This window comes from Acartia tonsa, chromosome 10 (genome assembly GCF_053477335.1).
Source record: "Acartia tonsa isolate MP-2025a chromosome 10, ASM5347733v1, whole genome shotgun sequence".
Lineage (NCBI taxonomy): Eukaryota > Metazoa > Arthropoda > Copepoda > Calanoida > Acartiidae > Acartia > Acartia tonsa.
In genome coordinates, this window is record NC_137269.1 from 47,567,951 (window position 1) to 47,579,300 (window position 11,350).

General features: G+C 32.9%; 1 protein-coding gene across 1 annotated transcript in view; it reads right to left on the reverse strand.

The window, feature by feature from the left end:
• LOC145330842 (outer dynein arm-docking complex subunit 4-like) overlaps positions 1–11,319 on the reverse strand; it is a 39,464-nt gene extending 28,145 nt beyond the window's left edge. The window contains exons 1-6 of the mRNA XM_080175505.1: positions 11,219–11,319; positions 9,995–10,111; positions 6,794–6,845; positions 5,320–5,372; positions 3,688–3,774; positions 3,265–3,319 (exon numbers count right to left, since the gene is read on the reverse strand). Coding sequence (XP_080031631.1) covers positions 3,265–3,319; positions 3,688–3,774; positions 5,320–5,372; positions 6,794–6,845; positions 9,995–10,111; positions 11,219–11,319 — 465 coding nt within the window. The remainder of the gene's footprint in view (positions 1–3,264; positions 3,320–3,687; positions 3,775–5,319; positions 5,373–6,793; positions 6,846–9,994; positions 10,112–11,218) is intronic.
• Positions 11,320–11,350: the final 31 nt, after the last annotated feature.

The following is an 11,350-nucleotide window of genomic DNA, read 5'->3' on the forward strand; positions in this document are numbered from 1 at the left end:
AAAAAATTTTTGCGCGCTTCGCGCGCATTTTTAATACTATATATTTAATAAAATTTGAATTACACCCACCAAAAATTTTACCCCGGGGGTAAATTTGAGGGGGGGGGGTAAACTAAATTTACCCCTGCCAACAGGTTTCAGGGGGGGTAATTACCCCCCCCCCAAGCAAATTTTACCCCCGGGGTAAAAATTTTGGGGGGGGTAAAAAAATTTGCGGCGCGCTTCGCGCGCCATTTTACCCCCCCTAAAAACGATTTACCCCCCCCTTAAAAAAATTTTATCCCCCCCAAAATAAAAAGCTTGGACGCCCCTGTGCTAGACATTGTTTTTTCGTATGGATGAGAACCGGTTCCTATCCACCGTTTTGGAATGAATACGAAAAAAAGTTTTATAAGAAAGTTAACTAAAAATTTTACAATGAAGTCCAGTGAACAAATAAATTGTTGTATAAATCTAAATATCTTCCTTAATACTACCATGTGACTTTTTTTTTATCAATGAAGATAAATTTTTACCAAGAAATTAAGAAGAGGTAGAATATGTCAAAAGGAAGCTTTTAATTGTTTTTTTTTGCTGCGGGTTTCAAGCCATATTTTGTTTGCAGAACAAATTTGCAACTATATAGTCGATTAATTAGATCCTATGGAAATTTTCCAACAGAAGTTTAAAATCTCGTTTTAATAATGAATATTCTGAGCGGGTATTTTCCCCCCCGGATATTATAGCCAATAACAATTGTATAATACAGTGTGTTTTTTTATGAGAACTTTTTTGAAAGCAATTTTACCCCACTTATAGTTATCAGAATTTAATGATTAATGGCTTATTTTCTTCATTTTTTAAAGCAATTAATAGAACACAAAAAAATATTTCTGTTTTTATTTAAAAAGTACAGTAAAATCTAAAATTAAAAACTTAGGTGTCAACATCTAAAAATAATTTTAGCGCATTTTCTTATGCCTAAATCTTCTACCCTTTGCAAGAAAAAAAATGGATTTTATGTAGTCAACTTTGGGGGGCCAGTACTCCCTCCCTGGTTGAGATACGACCTTCAAACTTTGATATTTTCTAGTACATGTCCCTAATAATATCTGTATACATTTTAGCTCTATATTTGAACTTTCAAGTGTTTAGCAGCCATTCTTGCAAAAGGTTGAATATTTGAGCATAAGAAAAATGCGCTAAAACCATTGTTAGATGTTGACACCTAAGTTTTGAATTTTAGATTTTACTGTACTTTTTAAATAAAAACTGAAATATTGTTTTGTTGTTCTATTAATTGCATTAAAAAACAAAGAAAATAAGCCATTAATCATTAAATTCTGATAACTATAAGAGGGGTAAAATTGCTTACAAAAAAGTTCTCATAAAATAACACACTGTAAGATCCTGTCTTTTGTACTTTCACCATTCAGTAATAGACATTTTTAGATTTAAGCTTTAAAAAAAAAAGATTTTTTATATAAATTTATGACCATCCTCATTGAATAGTTCTTCTTGTTCATTCATACATATTAGAACCTTCATATTGATTCCAAACTTTGCATGAGAATTTTAAAAAAGTTTTGAGGCATAGGATCTCTATAGTCATTACTAAACAGTCGGTATGTAATTTCCAAACAATTTATGTATATTCATCCATGATTTTAGAATTTTGATTCCTATAAAACAATTGTGCACATCCAGTCTAAAATGTAAGTATGTCTATATTAAGCATCATGTAATTTTGTATTTTGAGATAGGTTTATTCAATTTTTGTTTAAAAATACAGGGTGTTTTTTTTAATGAGACAAAAATATTACTTAATTTAACCCACTTGCCATTGACAGAAGTTAATGATCTATATCTTAATTTCTTCATCGGGTTGAGGAGTTTTGTATAAGAAAAAAATACTTAGCGATTTTCAAAAAAATATGCCTTAAAAACCGGTTTTTCCAAAGTACCTATTTTTGGAAGATTTTTGAATCATGACAAATTTAAAGGGTGTGCAAAAATGCATACATTTTTTAAATTCAAATTACGCAGCTTGTGTTAATAGTAGAAAAATGTTATGCTCACCGTTAGAATCGTCAAAAACTCAGGTTTTTAGATATTAAAGAATTATAATGTGCTACGCATTGTTCAGGAGCTACGTGGTAAAATGTCCCAACTGAATTAAAACTTTTCAACCTTTCTCACTTTTTCCAACGTAGCTTCTATACTACAAATAGCATAAGTATGAAACATACATTGCCAAAAACTAGAGTATATGACGATTATAACGGTATGCATAGCATTTTTCTACTATTAACACAAGCTGCTCAATTTGAATTTAAAAAATGCATGCATTTTGCACACCCTTTAAATTTGTCATGATCCAAAAATCTTCCAAAAATAGGTACTTTGGAAAAACCGGTTTTTAAGGCATAATTTGTTGAAAATTGCTAAGTATTTTTTTCTTATACAAAACTCCCCAACCCAATGAAGAAATTAAGATATATATCATTAACTTCTGTCAATGGCAAGTGGGTTAAATTAAGTAATATTTTTGTCTTATTAAAAAAAACACCCTGTAGTTGGGCTTCTTAATTAAGGCATGTAAGAATAAGCCTATCAAGTTTAAACTTTACATGAAAATTGTTGTAAATAACAGAAAGAATTTTGTACTCTATAATAATTTCCAAAAAAATGTTCGTATGTGAGCATAAGTTTTATATAATAAAACTATCCTATTACTTGTTGGTAATAATGTTATGAGCGTCTCCTCTCTACAATTACGTATAGAACATTGTAAAATGTGATCTATATTGGTTAAGCAGTTAGCGAGACCCTTCACTACATACACATAGTCATCCTATTATTTTATATCAGCGTTTCGGAGCCGGAGCCGGGAGCAGCAACATTTTTGGTGGAGCCGGAGCCGTATTTTTCGTTAAAAACGGCTCCGTCTCCAGATTAGCTAAAAATGATTTTTTAAAGTAATATTATAATTTGGCAACAGTCTATTTCCATATAATAAACTGAAAAACTATTGTTACTTAACAAATAGACACACATCCTTCTACTTTTATATAGCTTTAATCAAATAAAAGCAAAATATTTTATATTATTTATTTTATTTTATCAAATTCAATAAAAAACAAAAATTGATATATTCATTTTAAGGTAGGAGCCGGAGCCGGAGCTGGAGCCGGAGCCGCATCAAAATTAAACGGCTCCGACACGCTGCAGTTTATATAATGATTGCTGCACTACTTGTGGATATTATCAACCTTGATTATTTACCTTGGCATCTTCTAGCGCCAGGGAAGGTTCATTTGCCAACAAGAATATCTTCGCTCTAAACGGGAAAAAACAAGGATTACGACATTCATATAAGCAAAGCCAAAAACTTAGACAAACGATCATTTATATTTATGTAAAAAACTTTCAGACATATAAATGTTGCCTAGGGGCCAAATTGTTCCTAATTGTAAAAGAATTCATCATGTCAGGTTTTGAATTTAATTAAAAAGATACCATCATCTAAAGTCGTACCACCCTAGAATTACAGGTAGACAGAAAGAACAGTCAGGGATAAACACTTATAGAGTAGCTCCGCTCCGATGAAAATAAATATAAATTTGAAATTAACCGATGAAAAATTGAATCGTAATCTAAATTTTCCCTAGCCCTTGCTTGTGGATTTGATTAAAACAGAAAAAATACCTTAATTTTAAGCAAATCATTTTATCATTGTCATCATAGTAAGTGGAGCCAGCAAGTCTCTCTTTTTTCAGGGCTGACAGGGCATTTCTAAATAATAACAAATAATGAACAATTACACGGAAGGAGGGAACATTGGGCTATTTATTACACTAGTCTCCAAAGTTTTATTATAACGTTTTCTTGTTAGTTGGCTTAACAACTTTAGAGACTATTTTTAAATTTTATTGGTTGGTTCAAAAAGTTAAGTTTCCAAAATTTCCAACCACTAATTTTAATCTACAGCAGGGTAATTTTGTGTTTCATCATTATGAATGTACATCAATTTATCATTTATTGTCTTATCCCTTAAGAGCCCTGTATCAATTACCTCATACGGGGGGGAGCATGCTGTCCATGACACTCTAATGTCATGTCCAACAACCTGATGAGCTGGATCTTTAAATCATTTTAGTGGTGAGCCAGATCGGGGTGAGCCAACTTTCCACAAATGAGAGCACAGCATTTTATGAAATACTGTGCTCTAATGTGGTGATGAGCCAGATCGGGGTGAGCCGAATTTCAGCCAATCACAGCGCGGCATTTCATAAAATGCTCTCATTGGTGGAAAGTTGGATCACTCCGATCTGGCTCACCACTAAAATGATTTAAAGATCCAGCTCTGAATAACAAATACGACCCGAACACTTTGATTAAATTTTTTTTATTTTTTCTCAAAGTTTTATGTTTTCCCCTTAATAAATTATAACTTTGTGTTTAATCATCTTAGGAATAAAAAACCAAAAGTAAATAAGATAAAAAATTATATGTTTGAGAAATAGACACAAAGCATTACATACTTTGCTTTCTAAATTATACCTAACTGTTACTGGAATCATTATTCAAAGAATGATATCTATATGACTGGCTTAAACTAACAATTAACGAAAGAGCTATCCGTTGCAGGGGATGTATCATGAAAACCTTATTTGTAGAAGAGCTTCACTCTTAAAAATCAATCAAACATAAGCTTTTAGAGGCCCTTCCACAGAATCGACGCAGGTTTAGAAATAAAATCAATGGTTCTTAAGAAATGATAGAAAATAACCACAGGTTCATAGTAAATCTTGTTTATTCATAGATAGAAATAGTTTTCACATAAATATATGGAAATTGGAAGAAATCCCTATTTTCTAGGGGGAGGGGGGGAATCAACATGCATATTGAGTATGTTGATAAAACATCAGATTTTTCAGTATAACATACAAAAAAGCGTAGCAACTCTATAACCGTTACAAGAAAGTCAATACATCTATCTAAAATATGCTGATTTTTTACTTTTTTGACAACAATTTTTCCTGTGATATAATTATCCTATTAATGTGATTTTTGGAATAATGATTCCTAGGACAACAATGTACAATGTTATAAGCGAAGCATCTCTATAATCAAGTCCAAAAAATGTAGGTATGTCCAAAAGCAGTTTCCTGTATTTCACCGTTTTACTACAAATTTTTTTTTACTTTTTCTTTTAAAATCTAAAATAATAGAATGGGTTATCAAATTCGAATCTCCCCTCCTCAAGTAACCCTAGAGGCCTCTAGGGGCGTAGCCGCTAGTAAAGGATAAATTTACAATTTTTTAATAAGAGCTTACCTAATTTCAACCATAGCCACTCCTATATCTTTCTTGGTTACAGAATGCTCAGCCTAAAAAAAGCATATTTGACTGTTTAAACAAGAATATAAATACTGCCATAACTAGTGCAGCTTTAAATATGACAGTCTGAAATTTTAGCAGGACTCGGCAGCTGCACGTCAACCGCCTTCAAGCCTCAGGAAAATCGACCTTTTACAATTTTAAAATTCAGCTGGAAGTCTAAACCTGACCCAAATTTGGCAATTCATATTTTTAAAATTTTTTCAAAACAATTAAACAGGTTTAAATTTGAGGCTTAGTGGGGCTGACGCGCGGCCGCCGAGCTCTGAATTTTAGAGTTCTTATAAACATTTACGATCAAATTTAAAAAGAATTAGAAGGCAATTTTTTCTTCAAATGTCCACTCCTTGTTATTTATAAGGATCTTAAGGGAGAGGACAATGAATGTTGAATTTACAAAGTACACTTCTAATCTAATAATCTAAAGATTTGAATTATCAGTGAAAAAGTTTGGACACTGCTTCAAGGATGTCCAACCCCCAGCCATTTAGGATGGGGTATTTACCCCCCCCCCCCCCAAAAAAAAAAGCTTAGACGCCCCTGCACTGCTTGTTTGTATAACTTAACCAGGATTCAAGTCCCCAAGATATATAAGCTTTTAAAGTAAAATTTATTTGAATTAACAGATTATTGCTTAGGATTTTATGTAAATATTAATGAACATAAAGAAATGTATGAACAAACATGTTATATTATAGAGATATCCTGCTTCAAATTCGTACGTTCATTCAGTTGGAGGGGAGGGGATGGAATAAATATCATAGATGTAGGGTAAAGTTTTTTTTTAGCCAGCTGGGAGAATCACTTTATTGGAGTACATGAAAATCTGGTGCAATGCCCAAATATTTATATACCAATTGTAAAAGTTATATATCGCATCGTATTATAAACAGCTTTCCGCGGATATAAAAATGTATAATTATAAGATTAAAATATTTTTTTAGCCTCGAGATGCCGAATGCACGGCCTGGTTTTCCTCTTATGTTTGTACATTTTTATATTCGTAGAAAACTTGATCATAGACGTCCAAGAGGGGGGGGGGGGTAATAGGGCGAATATTTTAATACTAAATTTTTGATAAAATTTAAATTACCCCCCAAAAAATTTTACCCCTGGGGTAAATTTTGGGGGGGGGGGTAAACAAATTTTACCCCTGCCAACAGATTTCAGGGGGGGTAATTACCCCCCCCCCCCAAGCAAATTTTTCTTCGCGCGCCATTTTACCCCCCACAAAACCGAATTACCCCCCCCCCCTTAAAAAAATTTTACCCCCCCCAAAAAAAATAAAAAGCTTGGACGCCCCTGAACTTGATACAATAAGATGCTATACATAGATTTTCAGTATAGCTTAAAACGAGTTCTAATCCAGCGGATATTAATCAGTTTCGAAGCCATACTGGAAAAAAATTACCTTTCTAAAGTAAACTCTCCAACTTAATTCTACATCGTCATTTTCTATCTCTCTAAATAAAAAACAAGAATGATTATGTGGAGCACTAATGTTAGCGAAGCTTATAATAGTTATTTCTCGCATCGTATTATAAACAGCTTTCCGCGGATATAGAATGTACAAATTTAAGATTAAAACCAGTTTTTTTAGCTCCGAGGTGCCGAAGGTACGGGTTAAAAAAACTGGTTTTAATCTTATGATTGTACATTTTTATATTTGTAGAAAGCTGGATATAATACGATGCTAGACATAGTTTTTTTCGTATGGATGAGAACCGGTTCCTATCCACCGGATTCAAATGAATACGAAAAAAATAACCAATTTTACTTATTTTACATAGTTTAGGTTTGGTTGAGTTATAATTGTGTATCCCCGCAGGAGATTGTAGTGCCTGTCTAGAGCTGAAACAACCCTCCTTATATAATCCCCGTGGAGCTACCTAGTACACAATATAACCTAACCTAACCTGACCTAAAGTAATAAACAAACAAACAAAAGACTAACAAGCTTTAGTGCCTATAAAGAAATGACGTCATACTGGCCTTTAATTGGTCAATTAAAATGTACTAGCCTGCATTGATAATTTAGTCTGTGTATTGGCCTATCATTGGTCATTTGTATTGTTTGACGGACATTTTTTATAGGCACTATAACCAGCTTCAAAACTCTTTGTTTTCAACTTAAAAAAATAATGGTGGAGTGGTTTCCATGCTCGACTAGACACTTTGAGGAACCTCAAAAAACTGTTTTAGAAATTTTCAAATATAGGGGATGCTGTAATGTTTCAGTAGTCCACAAATTCATAAATTGATTATGATTTACTAAAGATCAATTGAAAAAATTGCTTTGCTGCTAAAAATTAACCTGCATAGAAATAAGGAATATAAACAAAAAAAAATATATTTTAAATCCTAAATATATAAAAGAAATGGGATGTCTGTATGTATGTATGTCTATCAATACTGCAGGAATCGCCAATAAAAAAAGTTATCATCCACCTAAATTATTTCTTTTTAAAACTGAACTTTAAAATGGGCAGGTCTTGACTTCCCCTTCTCAACTCAAGTGCCCCTAGAGGCCTCTAGAGGAGTAGCTGCTAATTTATTTACAAAACTGAACCCTCCCCTTATTAAATATCTAATTATAAAGGAGGGCGGTACAAAGACATTCAAGCTTTTTTGGGGGGGAAGGGGTAAAAAATGAAAACTTGAATTATTTTTTTTTTTGGGGGGGGGAGGGGGAAACCTTTAAATCATATAGGCAAAGAGGTCCCAGCTTTTTTTTATTTGGGTGGGATAAAAATAAAAAAATGCAAATCCAAATTAATTTGGGAGGGGTAATCACCCCATTTACCAACCCCAACCCCTCTTGGACTTCCCTGGCGCGGTAGATTCTTTGTTAGTTAAGCATTAAAGGAAAATCCACAAACATCAAATTTACTTATCTCTTCCTCCCTTCAAAAGTTAATCATGAAGATTAGCTTTACTATTATCTTAATAATTATTTCTAGCATCGTATTATAAACGGCTTTCCGCGGATATAAAATGTACACTTAAAGATTAAAAACATTTTTTTTGCCCCGAGATGCCGAAGGCACAGGCTAAAAAAACTGGTTTTAATCTTATGTTTGTACATTTTTATATTCGTAGAAAGTTGGATATAATTCGATGCTAGACATAGTTTTTTCGTATGGATGAGAACCGGTTCCTATCCATCGGATTCGAATGAATACGAGAAAATATTTTACCTATTATAAATTGAGGATTTAGATTTAGAATAAGTTTTAATAAGGAGATGTAAATATAGCTCTGAATATATTCATGAGTACAAATTTTAAAACAAAGCTGTTCCATCGGAATTATATCCAGTATTATTTCCTTTTTAAGGTTTTAAATGTTTTAAAATTTTAGTTCAAATTTTTAGTTTGGTTGTAAAAAATTTCATTGTTGAAATAGTAAGACATTATGTCGACAAATAGCTTTAAAAGTGGACATTGTTGAAACATTATTAACATAAAAATGGATATAGAATATACGTGGATATATTTTGTATTGGAAGTATAATAGTGTGATGCGTTTGTGAACTCGAACCTTTATCCTTTTGTTTTCCTTATCATTAATGGCAGTTTAGAAAGCGCCCAAGTTTAAATTAAAGTTCATAATTGGACGCGGCAATCAAAACAACGCTTGCGCTTAAACCAAAACAAAGCTAGCGTGGCCATCTTTAATCTTTCTTTCAAAATGTGTGGAATATCTGTGTGATAAAAAACCATGTATAGTCAGAATTGTGGTGTTATCCGTACTGAAAAATACCTTTGAGTGCTTCCCGGCTTGACAAGATCAAAAACTTCGGTAAGAATTCTTTCTTTAAGCATTTATAATGGAGTGGAGTGATTTTTTTTAAGACGGCAAATTAATCTTTTCATTTTCACTGAAATTAGACCAAGTAATTAATTTATTTTTGTACCAGAATATTTTAATAGTAGTCTATTATGATTTTGTTTATGAATTTCAAACTCGCATTCAATTTTGATTAATTTTAAGCAAAAAATAACCCTAGCCTTCTTTATACATTTTGAAATATAATTTCGAAGTCACGCAACCTCTTATAAGGAATATTTATTTTATTGAATAGACGATTGTTCCAAATAAGAAAAAGATTTATTCTCTTTTACAAGATTTATTTTATCATGTATTTAACATTTTAATATTTGATTATTAATTTTGTTATTTTCTATTTCAGCATGACCGTTTTCATACAATAAATTGTATTAGTAACTATGCTGGTTTTGATTCTTGTGGGAAGTAGCAGGTTTCGTACGTCTGTACGTAAAGATCTGGTAAACGGCCAGCCAAATGCCGTTGTACCGAAACATATTTAAAAGGGAAAAATTTGTCGTCAATTTAGGTTGCAATTTTCGGGTATAGTCCCCTTGATGGCAACGCCTTTTAAGGGGCGTTTCGTTGCATTTTACTTTTCCCCAATTTTCTAACACTTCGGGAAAATCATCTAACCCAGCTTAACAAAACCTAACCTAAATTAACCTATCAAAAGCTACTGTGAAAATACGACGAAACGCTCTTCAGAGGCGTTGCCACGAAAGAAACTATACCCCAATATTCTTATATTGATATGATAACAGCTCAGAAATCTCATCTGTACCTGTTCATTTTCATTCTTTCTCTTTTCTCGCTCCGCTTCCTCTTCTCCAGAACATCCTTGTTATCCTTCTCACCAAGTACTACAGCCACAGCTCGAGACTTGTCCACAAACATTTCTCTAAAATAAAAATGTATATAATGTCCTTTAGGATAAGTTTATTTTTTTATCAGCTTATACCAATAACAAAATTAATCACGAAACCTATACGTATTTTCAGCTGTCGTTGGGGGGGGGGGGTGGCAACTCATAGTATAATTGACCTTTCCTTCTGCCCCCCAAATATTATTTTAGATGTATTTCACTTGTTGGTTTTACCTTTTTTTTATATAATATTTTAATGAATTAGATCATAAAGAGAAAACTAAGTAGCGAGTTTCGTTGTATTTTCACAGTAGCTTTTGATAGGTTAGGTTAGGTAGGTAAATGTTAATGATTGCCCCGCAGGGTTAGGAAATTTTCCCGACAGGGGCTAGAAATAGGAGAAAAGCTACTGTGAAAATACGACGAAACCTGCTACTTTGTTTTCTTTCCATGATATTTTGATATGCTTTTTCTATAGGTATTTTATTTTTCATAAAATTTTTCATACATTCCTATGATTTTTTTCTCTCTATTTCTAACCCTTGCTGGGATCCATAACCTTGCAGGAACCATACCTGCGATGACCTAACCCTGCAGGGCAATATTGTTCCCAATACAACCTTACATAACCTAACCAAACCTAAAAGTGTTATAGGAGCACTGCTGCTCTATAATAAGGAAATTGTGTTAGTAATTAATCGACTCTTTTCCAACGTGAAAATATATTTTAGTGTGAAAGGTTTCGTGATTTTTTATTAATTTCAATTACAGTTGTCTACACCCAACAGACAACCAACCCTTTGTTTGAACGATTTATTTTCTGAAAGTCCTAACAGAGCCGTGTTGTGTGAGTTGTCCATTACCTGTCCCAGAGCAAGATTACAGGGATCTAAGGGATAAGACAATGGCCGATATATTGATGTACATCCCCAATAATTATAAACAAAACTACCCCTTCTGTAGATTACAATCAGTGCAGTGGTTGAAACGTTTGGACAATCAACTAAATGAACCAACCAATCAAAATTCAATAAATGTAACCAAGGTTGTTAAGCAAACGATTAAGAAACATTATTATAAGACTTCGGGAACTAGTGTAAAAAGGATCCAAATATCCCCTCCCTCCCTCCCAGGTCAGATTACCTGTCTCTCCAGTTGATAGTCTGTTCCCGTTTCTTTTGTTTGCTGATGACCTGTTTGAGCTGGTCATAGTTCTTGTTTCTACCTGGCACCTTCTTAGCCATCTTAAAATAGATAGATAGATAGATAGATAGA